The sequence below is a fragment of the Myotis myotis genome, unplaced genomic scaffold, assembly GCF_014108235.1.
Source record: "Myotis myotis isolate mMyoMyo1 unplaced genomic scaffold, mMyoMyo1.p scaffold_m19_p_36, whole genome shotgun sequence".
Taxonomy (NCBI): domain Eukaryota; kingdom Metazoa; phylum Chordata; class Mammalia; order Chiroptera; family Vespertilionidae; genus Myotis; species Myotis myotis.
Window position 1 is genome coordinate 1,584,133 of NW_023416342.1, and position 19,203 is coordinate 1,603,335.

Genomic DNA, 19,203 nt, shown 5'->3' on the forward strand with positions numbered 1-19,203 from the left:
CAGATTCCTGGGGTCACACCCAGGCTGAGCTGGTAAACTAAGACTGTCCCAGAACACAGTCCCTGAGGCCCGGGCATGAGGACGGCCCCATCGTAGGGCAGCCCCGCTCCCCCAGAGCCTCCAGCTCCCCCCACTTCAGGCAGAACCACTGCCGCCCGGCCGGCATGCTCGGTGGTTGAGCCTCGACCTGTGAACCAGGAGGTCAAGGTTCGATTCCCGGTCAGGGCACATGCCCAGGTTGTGAGCTCGATCCCCAGTGTGGGGCGTGCAGGAGGCAGCCGATCCATGATTCTCTCTCATCGTTGATGTTTCTCTCTCTCCCTCTCCCTTCCTCTCTGAAGTCAATTAAAATATATTTAAAAAAACACCACTGTGGTCCCCGGAGTGACCCCCCCAAGGCCCGACGCCCCGCCCGCCCCGCCCGCCCCGTCCCCGAGCAGGGAGCCGAGTCTCGCTCAGGACGGCAGCGTGTTGGCGTCCTGCTCCCGTGTGGCGTGACCATGAAGAGCCGTGGGATATCCGCGCAGGCTCCTTTTAAAAGCAAATGAGCGAAAACCTTCCTGAAAACGTTCTTTATTAGCGAATCTCGTGCACGTGTGGGAAACCTGAACCCAGTCTGTCTGCCAACACTGGCTAACAGCCCGCCGACCAGGAAACCAGCAGCCATCGGCCCACAGCGACACTTAACAGCTCCAACTCCGGGACGAGGTCAGGGTCCGCGCGGGGCCTCTCAGCGGAACAGCGCCCCGCGGCAGTAAACATTCCCACGCGTGACAAACCGCTTCCCGCGCGCACACACACGTTAACCTGGGGACCCGTCTCAAACGCGCTGGTCACGGACATGCTGCGGCGAAACAAAACCTGAACAGAAATGACTGTAAAACGAACCCTGAAGAGATGTGTACCCGACGCCTTTCTCCGTGGCGAGTCGCGTGTATTGGTAAGCGTGTCGCAGGGAGGTGTTGCTCGTCCCCGGGGGGTGCTCACTGACGGCGTCATCCCGGCTCCTCGCGCGCTCGAAGCCCGTCACGCCCGCCGCTCATGGCCTGTGTCCTCCCTGCTCACGGCAGCTTCGCGGGGAGATGGCGACGGGGGCCCGTGGGCTGCGGGCATCACACCGCTTCCTCCGGGACTCAGAGCACAACGCGGGTGGGTGAGGAGGCCGCGTGTTTCTGCGCGCAGCTCGGCGGCTCCCGGCGGGGCCTGAGGTCCCGTCATGGCCACGCGGAGGCAACCGCGGTCAGGGTGTCACCGTCTTCCCGCGTCTGTGCACGTCATCAGGTGGCCGGTGCGTCTCCACGCTCAGCTGTCAGACACGGGGGCCAAAGCGTCAATAAATAAAGCCGCCAAGTGCAAATGCCAAGTAAACAGAACGACCTCGAATGGCCGGGAGTGGCCGCGGCGTGTCGGGCCTGGGGGTCCTGAGTCACCCCAACTCCGTGCGAGGAGGTCACCGTCGCCGTCACTGTCCCGCCGGCCGCCATGGCCAGAACCCGGTGCTGGGACGGGCGGGGGCGGGAGGGGAACAGGAACTCATCCCCCAACTCGGTGTTGCAGCAGGTGTGATGTCCGTCGCCTCCACGTGCCACGGTCACACGGAGCGAGCACAGGATGGGGCCCGCACGGGCCCTGGCTGAGAACCGCACGTTGGCACCTCCGTAGCACAGACTGTGGCCCAGACGGCGAGGGGCGACGAGGGGGGGTGTAAAGTTAACGTTTTGGAGCGGTCACACCTGAACAAGGCACCAGGCAGGAGGGACGAGGCGCCAGGACGCCGGCCCGTCCCCTCTCACGCTCCCAGGCCGACCGGCTCCGGCCCCAGCTGCTCCATCACCACGGGCAACGCGCCGCCAGCGTGGGAACAACGTAAAGTTCCCCCAGCCGGTTCCCGGGCGGGCAAACCGAGCGCGACGACCATCCATACGTTTGCTTAATTGTCCGCTTTCCCCCAGAGGCGTCCACCGTCCCTGGGAAGAGGAAGACGAGAAACCAAAAACCTAAAACGAGCAAAAAACACAACAGAGTCCAAAAGCCGGGCCCTCGTCTGCCCGTTTCTTCCTCGGCGTCGGGTGGAGGGACAGGCTGTTGGCGAGTGTCCTGAGTTTGCGGATTAAATTCCGGGAGGGGAACGGCCGATGCAGATGGCCCCTCTGCTTCATTCCTGAATGCGCTGCGCCCTGAACGAACGTGGACACAGCAGACCACACTGCCCTCGGGGAACACACGCTCACATGCACGCACACGGGTTGGGGGAGCACACGCGTGTCAGGGCTCAGAACTACAACCGACACGGGCACTGGGCGGACTTCGATCATTAAGGCTCCTCGTGGGTCCGGAGCCACGCGGGCGGCGTGGGTGTCGGAGTAAAACATGTTCTGTATGTTAGGTCAGTGCTTCCGCAGCCGCCGACGCACGGGGTCGCATTAGTGGATCAGAGAGGGGGTTAGAACTGCTCGCTGACGGCTCTCGGGGTTAGACTACGGGCAGCAGCAACGCAGGCCACGGGGGGGGCACGGGGGCCATGGGCCACAGGCCACGGCTCACTTGGACTTCTTGTCGTGCGGGACGTGGCCGTTCCTCTTGCACCTGCCGTTCAGGACCCCGTTGGCGTGGTGTCCGTTGGCGGCACCGGGCCTGTGCCGGGCCCAGCAGCGGCGGGCCAGCCGGCAGGCGAGCGGCGCGGCCCAGGCCAGCAGGGCGCCGAGCAGGGCGGCGGCGAGCAGCAGCACAGCGGCCACGTCCAGCAGGAAGTACTGCCAGAAGGACAGCTGGTAGACGGCGGCCTGCAGGTGGCGGGCGCCGCGGTGGCGCAGGATGTACTCGATCCAGTACACGGTCCGCTCCACGGGGTGCCCGGGCTGGTCCCGGTGGATCTCAGACAGTTGCCGGGCCCGCCTGCGGAAGCTGCGGGAGGAACGTGAGTGACCAGGCGCTCGCGCCACCGCAACCCGAGCGGGAGGGCAACCCGTGTGCACCTCCCGGTCCCAGCCTGGTGCTCTGCCCGCGCTCAGCACTGGCTCAGGTCAACACGACAGGTGCCCCTGCAGCAGCTGAGGCGCACGGACACCGGGGTCTGGCTGTGGGCACGGCTGGTGCGGCTCGGCAGTTCTGATGCAAACCCGCATCCTCGCTCCCGTGTCCCCGCACCCGCGTCCCCGCTCCCCGCATCCCCACACCCGCATCCTCACTCCCGTGTCCCCGCACCCGCATCCTCACCCCTGTGTCCCCACACCTGCATCCCCGCTCCCCGCATCCCCACACCCGCCAGGACCCTCCGCGAGCCCTTCTCTTGGTACGAGGCCCACGTGACTCACATGGGGTTTCCTGGACAGAAAGTGCCTCCTGGGGAGTACGGGCCCCAGGCTGGGCTGTGAGGACTCACTCCCCCTTCCCCCCCCAACCTGCTTCACATAATGAACCTCCAGATGCAGAAGAATTGCCAGCTCAGAGCGCGGCTCTCAGGAACCCATGCGGCCGGCCTGCGAGGAGGGAGGTGCCACGACCCCCGTCACGGGGTGAGGAAGTGGGGGAACCTCCTCGGCACCTCGTGACCCCCTTAACTGGAGCTCCCCGCTCAGGGTGCTGCTGACGCCAGCGGGCTCTTCAGCAATGGCCACGTGTCAGTCCCTCCCAGCCACAGACAGTGCCGGTCAGCAGCGATGGGACACCTGGCCAGCGCCTGACAGCACGGGAGCCCTCCGGTCTCTCTGCTCCCCTCCCTCGCTGTGGGGCAGGAACTCGTTCACTGCACAAATGCTCTGCCGTCCGGCACCCAGCACGTGGGAGCTGCCTGGTTTTAACAGTGCAACCTGCCCGGCCGGCGTGGCTCAGTGGTTGAGCGTCGACCTAGGAACCAGGAGGTCACAGCTCGATTCCCGGTCAGGGCACAGGCCCGGGTGGTGGGCTCCATCCCCAGTGGGGGGCGTGCAGGAGGCAGCCGATCCATGAGTCTCTCTCATCACTGATGTTTCTCTCTCTCTCCCTCCCTCTCTGAAATCAATAAAAATACATGTATTTTTTAAAGGGGGGGTGCTCCGTTACCACCCCTGAGGCCACTGTGCTGAGACTCAATGGTGAGAGTGGCCAGCTCAGCACACTGGAGGTTCAGCGACATAAAATGGGCTCTGACTCCGCCTGGCCTGAGTGGTGCCGGTGTCACTGAGGCCGCGCGGCGGCCCCCTGCGCACTGCCCCCCACCGGGAATGGGGGCGCAGGGCTGTTTTCACTCCCAACTCGCGTAGGACCTGCAGGAGGCGACGTGCCGGTGCCCACAGCGAGGGCTGCGCCCGGTGGCTGCATCCCCCCCGCCGCCCCCAAGCCAGCGGGCAGCTCACCTGGGGTCGTTGATGACCTGCACCAGGGCCGCGTGCAGCTCGGCCTCCGTCAGGGTCTTCCACTCCAGCAGGAGGCCCATGCCCTTGGCCTGCACGCGGGTCATCGTGTCGTAGTGGTCGCCGAAGAGCGGGATGCCCACCACCGGGACGCCGTGGTACATGGTCTCGAAGATGCTGTTCAGGCCGCCGTGGCTGAGGAAGGCCTTGGCGTGGGGGTGCCCTGCGGAGCGGCGGCAGAGAGAGCGCCAACGCTGCGTCACGCCCGCGGGGCAGAGACTCTGAGAAACCTCTGCGGCGCCGACACCCGGTAAACGGCTGCCCCATCGGTGCCCCTGTGCGCGGCCACCACAGCCTCTTGGCCCCGTGACTCCGTTACTGACCGCCCTGGGAGGCCCTTCACGCCGACACGGTGGCCAGGAGGCCTTCCCCTTTCTCTAGCAATTTCGTTACGAACACACACGTGACCGTGGTGGGTGATGCCTGAGCCCATCAGTTAGAAAAGCCTTTCAAGCAGCCAAGGTTGGGAGCTCTGAGAAGTTTATCCAACGTCCTCCCCAACACCAGCAGCCCCGACACCCCCACGTAAGTGAGCCGCGCTGCACAGGAGTCCGCGGGAGCAAGAACGGCAGCTCGTGCTCCTGAGGGCAGGCGGCGTCCTGGCTGTGCCAGCGCTGCCCACGCTGGAGCCAGCCCGTCTGTGAGAGCCGCTGTGGGGACTCGGGCTGGGCCCGGTGCTCGAGGAGCCCATGCTCCCAGGACACTGACCGGCCTGTGCACCCCCACACAGTCCACGTGGACCCCTCCCCCACACCAGGCCACGTGGGCACCCCTCCCCTTCCTCTGGCCACGTTGGCACGCACATGGGCCCTTGTGGCCTTGGACTTGAGGGGCCCATCCCCGCGCAGCCCCCAGCACTCAGCGGGTGGTCCTGCAGGGTCTGTCCCTCGACCACAGGACTTGCCCCCCCGGGGGACCCACACTCTCTCCCTGAAGGGAGCGTCGCCCCAGGCCCAGCCTGGAGAGCAGGTGGCGCTGGGTGCACAGGGGGGACATCTCGGGGTCCCCCTGCTTACCCCGAGCACCCTCTGACCACGGCCAGGAGCAGTGTTTCAAAGATGCCTGGTGGTTTAGGGGGATTTAGGCAGATGATCCGAATGAAGTCAAGATAAGCGGACTGTGTCCTTGGCCTCTGCTTGTCTTTGGTTGTCAGCTGATGAGTAACCTTGACTGTTTCTGGAATAAAACTGACGCAAACCTACATTCTCACTGTGTTAACGACAACTGTAGGCATTAGTCTGATGAGGTGTAACTCACTCCCTGCTAATCTGCTTAGTCATATAGACTTTGTGATTGTTTAAGTGTATTTTCCAGGAAATCAACATGAGTGACTGGTCTAGAACTTCGCAGTTATAGGCCCAAATGACTGGCCTCTGCAAAGTACTTTCCAACAAATGAGGATCAGCCTTGCTGTGGCCGCTGGGAGCTGAGATACCAGACGACGTCACTGCCGTCTCCTGGAGCAGCCACAGGCACAAATTAGTGCCCAAGAGCCTGGGCCAGGGTCACATGGCTCATTCGTCTCTGAGAGCCGGGGTCAGGGTCACATGGCTCATTAGTGTCTGAGAGCCAGGGTCAGGGTGACATGGCTCATTAGTGTCTGAGAGCCTGGGTCAGGGTCACATGGCTCATTAGTGTCTGAGAGCCTGGGTCAAGGTCACGTGAGCACATTAGTGTCTGAGAGCCTGGGTCAAGGTCACATGGCTCATTAGTGTCTGAGAGCCTGGGTCAGGGTCACATGTCACATTAGTGTCTGAGAGCCTGGGTCAAGGTCAAGTGAGCACATTAGTGTCTGGGAGCCTGGGTCAGGGTCACATGGCTCATTAGTGAATGAGAGCCAGGGTCAGGGTCACATGGCTCATTCGTGTCTGAGATCCAGGGTCAGGGTCACATGGCTCATTAGTGTCTGAGAGCCTGGGTCAGGGTCATGTGAGCACATTAGTGTCTGAGAACCTGGGTCAAGGTCACGTGAGCACATTAGTGCCTGACAGCCTGGTCAGGGTCACGTGAGCACATTAGTGTCTGAGAGCCTGGGTCAGGGTCATGTGAGAACATTAGTGTCTGAGAACCTGGGTCAAGGTCACGTGAGCACATTAGTGTCTGAGAGCCTGGGTCAAGGTCACGTGAGCACATTAGTGTCTGAGAGCCGGGGTCAGGGTCACCTGAGCACATTAGTGTCTGAGAGCCGGGGTCAAGGTCACGTGAGCACATTAGTGTCTGAGAGCCGGGGTCAGGGTCATGTGTGCACAGCAGCATCCGAGCCTGGTCAAGGTCACATGAGCCTCTGAGCCTGGGTCAAGGTCACATGAGCCTCTGAGCCTGCGTCAAGGTCAGGTGAGCGCAGAGCGTCTGAGCCGACTACTCACCCAGCAGGTCGTTCTGCGGCAGCCACTCCAGGAGCTTCGTGTTGTTGCCCAGATTCCGGGGTTTGGTTCCAGAAAACCTGTGGGTGCACAGACCGGCCCCTCAGACACCAGCTCCTTCGCACGGACTCCGGCTGCAGCGTCAGGTGACCACGGAGCTGCCACGGCCGCTGTGGACACTGGGCAAGGAGCCGCCTTTTACCACAACAGCATCTGATCAGTTTCCTTGATTCGCAGGCGACGCCGGCTCACTCTGAGGCCCTCCCCTCCTCTCTCACCTGTAGGCAAGGCGGGAAGAGCCCCAAGGAACCTGTGCTGGGAACCCAACCCCGAGGACCCAGCGGTAAACCCGGGGGGACCTGGAGGGCCAGGGGGGTGACCACCAGCTCCGCGCTGGACATGGGCTGGGAGACAAGGATGTGCTGTCCCCCCGCTCTGCCTGGGACAGGGTTGGGGGGAGGCCATATTGGCTGGCCCTGCCTCGGCCTCTTCATTTAGGACGTGAAAGTGTCCTAAATGAAGCACAGGCCTCTCCCAGGAGCCCAAGAGGAAACCCCACAGGACAGGTCTGAGGGCTCAACCCAGCCACTTCCTGTCGGCCAGGAGCTGTCAGAGGGCACGCTGCACCCCCAGAGCCAGCTGCCAGGGCGCCAGTTCACTGTTGGGCACTAGGGCCCGAGGGGAGGGGGGAGGGAAGAGGGAGGAGGTGGGGCACAGCCCAGCAAACACCTGCATGGGGTCGGCTGCAGGGCAGGTGCAGGGCAGCACCACAGGGCGGGGCTGCCTCTGGGCCCTGTCCCAGCATCACAGCCACTGGCCACTGCGCGCTGCTGTGCTCTAAGGGCCGGGTCTCAGGTGGGACCCAGAGGCCGTGGGATGTTCTACCCACTTATCACCCACCCACCGTCCCTTCCCGCCCTGATGCGAGGCACAGAGAAAGGACAGTGAAGGACAGTGGACGCGGGGGGCCGCCCTGCACCCCACATCTCCTGACAGTCCCGCCTGCCCTGCGGCGAGCGGAGCGGGAGAAATGGGGTGCGGGCCGGCCGTACCTCCAGATCACCTTCTGCGGCAGCCGCCCCAGTGCCCCGGCCAGCTTGTGGGCGATGTCCTCCGACAGGAACTTCACGCCGGCGCCGAAGGACACGAGGACGAAGCCGTGCTCGCTGGCGCCGTCCACCCAGCTCTGCAGGTCCTGGGAGGCAATGCAGCCGAGAATGTGACAGGTGACAAGCTCCTGGTCAGTGTCCCACCCCTCGGTGTCCCACCCCCACACCCCACACCCCCCGTGGAAATGCCTCCGGGGGAGTTTTCTAACCATCGGAGTGAAGACTCCAGACCAGCACCCCTCTAACCCTGTGTCTGCTGGAGGAGGACGGAGGCAGGTGGCAACTTCGGTAAAATAACAGGTAGTGACACCCGCCCGGCATGGTCGCCAGGCGGCCCGGGTCCCGCTCTGCAGGATGCAGCCGCTCCCCCCCCCCCCAACCCCCCCCCACCCCCCAACCCCCCCCCACCCCCGCACCAGGGCAGGTCCGCTCCCTGCCGCCCTCACGCTCTCAGCAGCAGCGTCGGCGCCCCTCACTGCCCCCCCACCCCCCGGGGCTGGCACGGTGCCTGCGCTCGGCGCCTTTACGGCAGGGCGGCTCCCTCCATGTGCCCGGACCAGCGTGCACACGTGCAGAGCACATGCCTCCCGCACACACGTGACGAGAACCGCTCTCTGCCCTGCGGAGCGCCCAGGGGGCCCCAGCCTCGCCCGCCGACCCCCCACCAACCCGCAGCTCCGCTCAGGCTGTGCCTGCCACCGGCCGGGGCGCCCGTGTCCCCATCACAGTCACAGGGGGAGCAGGAGCCCACAGCCACCCCACTCCACGCCCCGTCGGCCCGGCAGCCGCTCACCTACGCTCGGCTCTGAAGTGGTTTTCACAGGCGGCTTCTGAGCAGACCCGCGCCCCCCGCAGACGCCCCCCGCCCCCCACAGGGAGAGGCCGGCCGGCTGCCTGAGGCCTCGAGGACACGGGCGCACACACGTGGCCAGTCAGGTGCTGTGGGTGCACGGACCTGCCTGTTCCCACGACGGGGCCTGGGGACAGTGACGGCTTCCAGTCCCCCCTGATGACACGTCGCCCCGAGTCAGTCACGGGACAGGAGGCGAGAGGTGAGGGTCCCCCGCCCGGAAGGGGGTGCCTTCAGGGGGAGCCGGCAGCCTGGCCCGGAGCCGGAGCCAGAGGGATCCCCGAGCAGCCCCGCCCAATGGCGCATCCTTCCTGAACACCAGGCAGCGTCTGCTGGAGGGTCCTGAGGAGTAGGGACCAGGAAGGACCCAGAGAAGGGGCGGCGGGAGCATGAGCCCTGCGTGCGTGGGGGAGTCCAGGGTGGGTCTTGCTGACACACTCAGGCCCCCCACAAAGACAATGGAAACCCCCATAGACCTGGCCCAGGGGAACGCCCGGCACCAGGGCTGTGGGGGTGGAAGGGACAGGGCTGTGAGGTCAGAGGGGACAGGGCTGTGGGGGTGGAAGGGACAGGGCTGTGAGGTCAGAGGGGACAGGGCTGTGGGGGAGGGGACAGGACTGTGGGGAGGGGACAGGGCTGTGGGGGTGGAAGGGACAGGGCTGTGAGGTCAGAGGGGACAGGGCTGTGGGGGAGGGGACAGGACTGTGGGGAGGGGACAGGGCTGTGGGGAGGGGACAGGGCTGTGAGGTCGGAAGGGACAGGGCTGTGGGGGAGGGGACGGGGTTGTGGGGGAGGGGACAGGGCTGTGAGGTCGGAAGGGACAGGGCTGTGGGGGAGGGGACGGGGCTGTGGGGGAGGGGACGGGGCTGTGAGGTCAGAGGGAACAGGGCTGTGGGGGTGGAAGGGACAGGGCTGTGAGGTCAGAGGGGACAGGGCTGTGGGGGAGGGGACGGGGCTGTGGGGGAGGGGACGGGGCTGTGGGGGCAGAGGGGACGGAGGGGACGAGAAGAGGCATCAGGCACTCTCGCTGGCTCACGCCCCCTGGCCCTGGTAGCTTGGTGGCTCTGTGGCTCCGAGGAAACGGGTGCCCCCCCAGGAGAGCGCGGTGCGGAGGGGTGACTCCCTGGGGATCAGCTGGCGAGGACTCGGGATCCCTGCCGCTCCGAGAGCCTCACCCACCAGGCCCACAGGGAGCTGGCGCTGACGGTCCGGTCGGCGCACTTGGCGAGGCCGAGCCAGGACCTGGGTGATGGCAGGTGGGGAAGGTCCTGGCCTCAGAGACAGAAGAGGTGGCAGCGTGAGGAGCCCTCGGGGCAGAGGAGCCGGTGCCAGCAGAGAACCCGCCGCCCACAGAGAGGACCCGCCAGGAAGCGAGCGCAGGACACGGCCAGGGCAGGGCAGGGCAGGGCCCGGGGCAGCGGGAGAAGCAGAAAAAGACCTGAGTTTATGGCAACTTCCTCCCGGGCTCCTGTCACCTGAAGCGAGTCTCACATACTGAGTCCTCCAAGCAAACGCACACCAGGCGCCCAGGTCGTGGGCGACAGCAGGGCCCAGGGAAAGGGACGGTCCGCAGTGACGCCCACAGTCACGGTGTCACACACGCCAGGGGGAGCCTTCACTTGGGACAGTCGTGGGCCCCGGCGGCCAGTGCCCAGCCAACTGCACCTGCAGCCCCACGGGAGCAGTGTGAGTCACCCCCCGTCACGGCAGGAGCCCAGTCGCTGCGCAGAGGGCCCTGCAGCCCTGTCAGGGGTCACCCCGGGCTCAGCCGGTCACCCCCCGGGCTCAGCCACTCACCCTGGGGCAGGTCCGGGGCAGTGACACCCAAGTGACTGTCCCCACCGTCTGAACCGGTGGCTCTGACTCTCCCTCCGTGACCCCCGTACCTCTAGGCCAGGGGTGGGCAAACTTTTTGACTCGAGGGCCACAATGGGTTCTTAAACTGGACCGGAGGGCCGGAACAAAAGCATGGATGGAGTGTTTGTGTGAACTAATAAATTCAAAGTAAACATCATTACATAAAAGGGTACGGTCTTTTTTTTTTTCAATAGTTTTATTCATTTCAAACGGGCCGGATCCGGCCCGCGGGCCGTAGTTTGCCCACGGCTGGGCTAGGGGCAGAGCCCGCGGCAGGACACACACACCCCCCCACACACACACACCCCCGTGGGGCCACAGGGAGTTTGTTTCTGTTTGTTCTTCGTCCTCACCCCATTCTCACCGTACGATATTTTTCCATTGATTCCGGGAGAGAGTGGAAGGGAGGAGGGAGGGGGACAGAGAGAGGGAGAGAGAGAAACATGGATGTGAGAGAGACACATCGACTGGCTGCCTGCCACACGCACCCCAACTGGGGTGGGGAACCTGCAGCCCAGGTAGGTGCCGGGAATCAGACCCCAGACACCGGTGCTCTGACCACTGAGCCACCGGCCAGGGCACGACACGGCTCTTTAAATAAATACGTGTTTCTCAGGCACCAAGAGAAAACCGAACAGCAAACATAAATCCGTTTGCTTACAACCCCTAGAAGCCGCGAGAGAGGTGACCTCGGAGGGAACGGGACGCCTCATTGGTTGAGCTGCGAGCCCAGGTCACCCACCTGCCCCCTGCGGGCGATGAGCACACGGCAGCTCAGCGAGGGGGACTCACGAGAGGAACTCAGGAAGCAGCGCACCCACAGCCCCACGGTCAAAAACAGCAAAAAGCAGGTTTAGCCAAAGAACCTCGTATTGAAAAGATTGAAAAGACACATCGATCAAGTCCTAACTGAGTAAATGACAACAGAACGTCCGCCCTGCGGCCCCTGCGGCCCCTGAGCCGTGGCCTGGCCCGTGCTGGGCCGGGCGCTGAACAGCGCTCTGCTCGCCCGTCCTGTGCACCCGCCGCCACCACCACGGACGGAGACCTGTCACGCGGACGCGCCGCGGCTCCAGGCCCCAGGAGCTCAGGCACAAGTGGGAACACATTCCACGGGGTTAATGACGGCGAAGAGGCCGGCCCCCTCCAGCCAGCCACGCGTGCACCGGGCGTCAGTCAGCGCATATTCATCCCGGCCGCGGCGGCGACTCCAACGGAGGAGACACTCCTGAGCGTGTGGGTGGCTCTGGCCCCGCCTGCCTGGGGATCGAGCCCACCACCCAGGCAGGTGCCCTTGACCAGACTCGAACCTGGGACCCTCAGTCCGCAGGCCGGCGCTCTATCCACCGAGCCACACCAGCGAGGGCCTCACTTTTAAAGTGACCGGTCCTGGGGGGATGCCAGGGCACGCAGGTGGATGGAGAAATAGGGCTGTTCACTTTCGTTTTCCTGTCCGTCTGCAAACGAAGAGAAGACTAAGTCAGGAAATGGAGAAATTTCGACCCTAGGAGTCCTTCAAGCTTAACTGCATGTGTTTTATGGTCTCAAAACCTCACAAAACCCACGCAGGCAAGGCTGTTTCACTGTTGGTTGAAAAGCAAATCAATATAATTAATCAGCGGCTAAACCCCAACCATCTCGTGATCCTATCAATAGGCTCAGCAGGAGCATCTGACAAACCTAACCCCCAATCACGACGAAAGCTCAGCCAACCAGGGAGAGCCCAGCTCCTGGACTCGGTAAGGACCACCTACAACACCTACAGCTGACCTGGGGCCAAGTGGGAGGAGCAGGAGGGTTCCCGTTCGGATCAGGGAGGGGCAGACGCCCTGTCACCACTGCGCTCAGCACCGCACAGGCCTCACCAAGGCAACAGGACAAGAAAAGGAGATGAGAAATGCACCGACTGCGAAGAGAGAGACACGCGTCACTGTCCCTGCTCGAGGTGGAATGATCGTCTCTGTAGAAAGTGGAAAAGAATCGGCCAAAATCTCCTGGAACGAAGAAGCGATGGTGGTGAGGTCGCAGGCTGCGGGGGTCGCACGACAGGGCAGCCCCTTTCCCGGCGCCGGCATGGACAGCGAGGCCTGGCATTGAACACAGGCCCAGCTGCACTGGCGTCTCCAAGCGTGCGATGCGCGGGTGGCATCTAACAGAACACACGCCCCTGCCCCCGGACGCGGAGGGAGAAACAGGCGCGGAAGGAGAACGTCCGCGTCCGGGGGCAGGAGGCAACGCTGTTGGGGCCAGTGCCTCCATCTCCACCGACAGGTACAACACACAGGAAGCAAACCCCCGCGAGTCACGCTGTGACCCCACAAACGGAGCCTCACGTGGCTGTGGAGGCAAAGCCCATGGTCATCGCCACCTACGGACGGGACAGGGCGGAGGGCTGACCCACCTCACTGCTGGCCGAAGCTACAGGAAGGGGACAGGGGCACTGATGCGAGAACAGACCACAGATCAACGGGACGAACAGAGCCCAGAAACAGACCCATAACCACGGCCACCCCAGCTCTGACACAGGAGCGGAGACCGTGCGCTCAGCCCACGGTGCTGGCGCCACTGGGCAGCCACGTGCAGAGCATGAAGCTGGGCACAGCCCGCACACCCTTCACCAAAATTAAGTCAAAATGGATCACAGGCCGAAATATAAGATGCAAATCCATGAAACTGCCAGAAGGTAACATGAGAGCACGGACCACACCTGCACACGGCACCTGCCCCAGCCTGGGTGACAGCCGTGCGGCAGGCGCACAGCAAACACTGGTCACTGAGTGAAGGAACCAGCATGAGGTACGAGGCCCAGGCCAAAGTGATGGAGGAGATGCGGAGCCCGAACCCAAGTCCAGGTGGATCACGTGACAGGTGGACCCAGGGCGGGAAGCCCTTGTGAAAGGCCCCTCGGCCGCCTCCCTGGTCCCAGCGCGAGCAGAGCCGGGCCGGCCTCGGGCCGTGGCACCAAGTGGCTCTTTCACATGAAGTTGTTCTGAGGCCTCTTCCTGTCCTGGGCTCAAACAGTCACTCCTCATGGAGCCGGCACGCCGACCTCGGACACGTGTGTGCTGTTTCCCATCCGCCTGGCGCCTGGCGGGGAGGACACGCCGCTGCTGAGACGCGGCCGCAGGGAGTCAGCGCCGGGAGCAGCCTCGCGGGGCCCACGGTGAGTCAAGGGCGCGAGCTGGTCCGGAACCTGGGCAGGTGCTGTGGCTTCTCAAATCCGCTCACCTTGCTCTCGCTCCTGGTCGGGGTCCCGGGAAGGGAGAGGCCGGAAAGAGCCCGTGGTCCTGGCGTTCCCGGGAGAACCGGCACGGAAACCCCATCTCCACTGCACACCGTCTGACCACGCAGCGCAGCTCGGCAACCGAGGCACTTCGCACACCCACCCTTCACGCGAACGTGTGACTGACCTGCAGCTCCCGTGTGCACACGCCCTCCATGCTTTACAACACGCTCCAGGCGCACGGGCGTCTACATGCTTTACAACACGCCCCAGACGCACGGGCGTCTACATGCTTAACAACACGCTCCAGACACGCGGATGTCTACATGCTTTACAACACGCTCCAGGCGCACGGGCGTCTACATGCTTTACAACACACTCCAGAGGCACGGGTGTCTACATGCTTTACAATACGCTCCAGAGGCATGGATATCTACATGCTTTACAACACGCTCCAGACCCACGGGCGTCTACATGCTTTACAACACGCTCCAAAAGCACAGATGTCTACATGCTTTACAACATGCTCCAGACGCATGGATGTCTACATGCTTTACAACACGCTCCAGACGCACGGGTGTCTACATGCTTTACAACACGCTCCAGACGCACAGGCATCTACACGCTTTACAACACGCCCCAGACGCACGGATGTCTACATGCTTTACAACACGCTCCAGACACACGGATGTCTACATGCTTTACAACACGCTCCAGACGCACGGGCGTCTACATGCTTTACAACACGCTCCAGACGCACGGGTGTCTACATGCTTTACAACACGCTCCAGACGCACTGGTGTCTACATGCTTTACAACACGCTCCAGACGCACGGGTGTCTACATGCTTTACAACACGCTCCAGACGCACAGGCATCTACATGCTTTACAACACGCTCCAGACACACGGCTGTCTACATGCTTTACAACACGCTCCAGGCGCACGGGCGTCTACATGCTTTACAACACGCCCCAGACGCACGGGCGTCTACATGCTTTACAACACGCCCCAGACGCACGGGCGTCTACATGCTTTACAACACGCTCCAGACGCATGGATGTCTACATGCTTTACAACACGCTCCAGACACGCGGATGTCTACATGCTTTACAACACGCTCCAGACGCATGGATGTCTACATGCTTTACAACACGCTCCAGACGCATGGATGTCTACATGCTTTACAACACACTCCAGACACGCGGATGTCTACATGCTTTACAACACGCTCCAGACGCACGGGTGTCTACATGCTTTACAACACGCCCCAGACGCACGGATGTCTACATGCTTTACAACACGCTCCAGACGCACGGGTGTCTACATGCTTTACAACACGCTCCAGACGCACGGGTGTCTACATGCTTTACAACACGCTCCAGACGCACAGGCATCCACATGCTTTACAACACGCACCAGACGCACGGATGTCTACATGCTTTACAACACGCTCCAGACGCACGGATGTCTACATGCTTTACAACACGCTCCAGATGCACGGATGTCTACATGCTTTACAACACGCTCCAGACGCACGGTTGTCTACATGCTTTACAACACGCTCCAGATGCACGGATGTCTACATGCTTTACAACACGCTCCAGATGCACGGATGTCTACATGCTTTACAACACTCTCCAGACGCACGGGTGTCTACATGCTTTACAACACGCTCCAGATGCACAGGCATCTACACGCTTTACAACACGCTCCAGAAGCACGGGTGTCTACATGCTTTACAACATGCTCCAGACACACAGGCATCTACACGCTTTACAACACGCTCCAGAAGCACGGGCGTCTCCATGCTTTACAACACGCTCCAGACGCACGGGCGTCTACAGGCTTTACAACACGTTCCAGACGCACGGGCGTCTACATGCTTTACAACATGCTCCAGTCTCCATGCTTTACAACACGCTCCAGACACACGGGTGTGACTGCCACCCGCCTTCTGGGAGCCTCTGATGCCAAACACCTTCTCCCCTCCACGTGCACACACGCGGCCTGAGACGGCGCCAGGGCGGCAGGAGGGGCGCAGGTCTCGCGCGAGGCTGGCGTGCTGCCCCGCTGTGGTGGGAGGTGGGCCTGCTACCCGGGAGGAGGAGCGAGCAGTGGAAGATTCCCTCTCCTTGCTACCCGAGGCCGAGGCAACACCGACGGGGAGTGTGGCTCGCCCGGGTCCACCATCACCGGACCCCGCGCTCAGTTCTGACGGAGGACGCGTGTGGGGCAGAACTGCGGCCTGAACATGTCACGTGCACGGGGCTGTCTCCTGCTCCCCAGCGTCTCGGCAGCGGGTGCCGCCCACTCCCCCCCGGAGCGCAGGGAGGAAGGACCACCCAGTGCTCGGCCGCCCACATGGGGCCGCAGTCCCGCTCCCTCGCACTCGGCCACTGTCCCTCGCGCCAGCTGAGAGCAGCTAGAAGGCCACGTGTCACGGCCTCCCCGGAGACGCGCGGGCCATCAGCCACGGTCACGCGTGTGCGTGGGCAGTGAGGCCCGGGGCTGGGAACGCGCCGTGCGCCCGGGCGCCTGCACTGCACCTCTGCCCTTCCCGGAGCAGCCGGCCGCTGGTATCGATCCTTCTGACCCGTGGCTTCCTGCCTCCCGGCCTCCGGTTTCCCTATAAAATATTCAGGACCCGGAAAGGTAACCCGGGCGCGGGCCTGTCAGCGCCGCAGCTCCGCGGGCTCAGCTCTCGGCTCGGTGCCGAGGCTCAGGGAGAGGAAGGACGGTCCCCGGGGCGAGGCGGCGGGCGCAGGGCAGGGCGTAGGGGGGCTCTGGGCTCAGGGGGTCGCGTTGGGGGCTGAAGGGGAGCAGGAGGGAAAGGAGAGACCGTGGAAAGGCCACGCATGAGCCTGGCAGTTGGCCCGGGCAGGGTCCCCTTAAGGGACGGCATTGATGGATCCCTTCTCTGCAGGTTAAACGAAAGCACTTCCTTAAAGGTCGCCGGCGCCACGCTCAGCACCGCTGCTCTCACCGCAGCCTCTGCGTGTGCGGGTCACTCTCTGTGCTTCTCACACAAAGCGCGCTGTGTCCAGCCCGGGCCCTCACTGCCGAGTCCGCGCGCGAGGAGACGTGGGCACAGCTGTGGCCCCAGCTGGCAGCGACCGCAGACCTCGGCTCTGAGAACCGGGGCCCGGGCCCTGCCAGCTGAGAGGGCAGAGCTATCCACGTGAGCAGCGGCGACACGCGTGTCCCATCCATGTCTCTGCGGGGAGCTACCGGACCAGAAGGGCAGCAGCCTTGGGAACCGCGTCAGGTGACCTCACACGGCAGCTGCTCCGCACGGCTTCCGTCCAGCATCGTCCCGGAAAAAGGCTTTAGCTGTGTCACCACGCACATCCCAGCGGATACACTCAACTCTCCGCGTCAGACGTGGCCACAGGCCGCCCGTGTCCTTGCTGGGAAAATGGACTTGGCCCCGCCGACGGCCTGGGCGAGCGTCATCAGCACGTGAGTCACTTCCCGGCGGGCGTCCCTTTGGAGAACACCCAGGGCTTCTAAGCAGCTAGACCGCCAAGTGGCCCAAGCACACCTGTCTGCAAAAGGGTCTGCCCTCTCTGTCGAAAAGTCCCGGTAAGCCAGTCTCATTTAAGGTTCTGTTTATGGAACACGTTACTCAAGACTTACATAGCTGTGAGTTGCGAAAAAAGCAAGTGCATTGCAGGAGGCATGTGAACGGAGAACAGGGGAGCGGCAGGCGCTGCCCATCATCGATCCTCGCCCCACCCTCCCCACCCCCACCCCCCACCCCCGGCCGAGGAATGTGTGTTTGGAACTGCGCCAAGTTCCGGGCACCCGGCTGCGGGCCCAGTGGAAGATTCCCTACCTCCTGTGGCTCCCTGTACCTCCCAACGAACCGTGACCTTCCCCCAAATGAAACCGGGTCTCAAAGGCTTGAAGCATTTCCCTAATTTAATGTTTGCCTTTGAGCAAAAACGTATCTTACAAAACCTATGTATCGTGCAGAATAAACCCAAGTGACGGCTTCAGTTTTAATCACTCTTTTTAGAGGTCAAATACGACGTGAACGGCATGTCTAATGACGGCGCAGCATTTGCTGAAGTCCAAGCTCCCTGTGTAAGCGGGAGCCCCCTTCCGCCTGCCGGGCCGCCCCCCGCCACCTGCACCCGTGAGCACGACCCAAGAGGCACCTGCACACACCTGCTCGGCTGGACGCGCCGACCTGGCTGCCCAGACCCACGCCCTAAGCCAGCGGTTCTCCACCTTCCTGACGCCGCGGCCCTTAAATACAGCTCCTCATGTGGTGGTGACCCCCAACCATAACATTATTTTCGTGGCTACTTCATAACTGTAATGTTGCTACTGTTATGAATCGTCATGTGAATATCTGATATGCAGGATGTATTTTCACTGTTACACATTGAACATAATTAAAGCACAGTGATCAATCACAAAAACAATACGTAATTATATATGTGTTTTCCGATGGTCTTAGGCGACCCCTGTGAAAGGGTCGTTAGATGCCCAAAGGGGTCGCGGCCCACAGGTTGAGAACCGCTGCCCTAAGCGAACAGAGGAAGTATTCAACACGTGCCCAGTGCTCACAGAAGGAAGACAAAACGCGCACTCACCCCACAACACCTGCGAGGAACCCCGCAAGCACATTTCGCAGGAGCCTGGGGCGCCGAGCTTGGCCTAGGCTAACCCATGAGCTCGAGGCAGGTGCTGAGCAGCCGCACGCCTGGTGGGTCAGCACAGCCTCTCCGCAGCGTGGCCCCCACACGGGCTGCGTGGGGACGAGCGTCTGCGTGGACACACGCCCTGCATCACGGGGAAGCCACGTGCCATGGGGTCGTGGCACATACCCTGCGCCCCTGGTCTCACACTTCTCACACCTGATCTGCTCACAGGCGGCGCGTCCAAGAAACCGGCCGCTCGGTGTCCCCCCGGCCGTCCTGGCGAAGGACAGAGTGACCGACGGGCTCCTGATCCGGCCTCGGTCTCTGCTCTCTGCCTCTCTCATCCGTGTCTGTCCCACGACCAAATTCCCCTGAATTAGAATCATCTCTAGAGCTGGAGAAGGCGCCCCCGAGCCTGCTGACCTCGGGGTGCAGGGAGGACGCCCCTGAGCTGAGCCTGCTGACCTCGGGGTGCAGGGAGGACGCCCCTGAGCTAAGCCTGCTGACCTCAGGGTGCAGGGAGGACGCCCCTGAGCTGAGCCTGCTGACCTCGGGGTGCAGGGAGGACGCCCCTGAGCTGAGCCTGCTGACCTCGGGGTGCAGGGAGGACGCCCCTGAGCTGAGCCTGCTGACCTCGGGGTGCAGGGAGGACGCCCCTGAGCTGAGCCTGCTGACCTCGGGGTGCAGGGAGGACGCCCCTGAGCTGAGCCTGCTGACCTCGGGGTGCAGGGAGGACGCCCCTGAGCTGAGCCTGCTGACC

The 19,203-nt window shown here is 63.0% G+C and overlaps 1 protein-coding gene across 4 annotated transcripts in view; it reads right to left on the reverse strand.

The window, feature by feature from the left end:
• Positions 1–563: 563 nt before the first annotated feature.
• UGT8 (UDP glycosyltransferase 8) overlaps positions 564–19,203 on the reverse strand; it is a 42,481-nt gene continuing 23,841 nt past the window's right edge. For all 4 annotated transcript variants that reach the window (XM_036303289.1, XM_036303290.1, XM_036303292.1 and 1 more), the window contains exons 4-7: positions 7,807–7,949; positions 6,758–6,834; positions 4,335–4,554; positions 564–2,904 (exon numbers count right to left, since the gene is read on the reverse strand). In XM_036303289.1, coding sequence (XP_036159182.1) covers positions 2,541–2,904; positions 4,335–4,554; positions 6,758–6,834; positions 7,807–7,949 — 804 coding nt within the window. In that variant the 3' untranslated portion in view covers positions 564–2,540. The remainder of the gene's footprint in view (positions 2,905–4,334; positions 4,555–6,757; positions 6,835–7,806; positions 7,950–19,203) is intronic.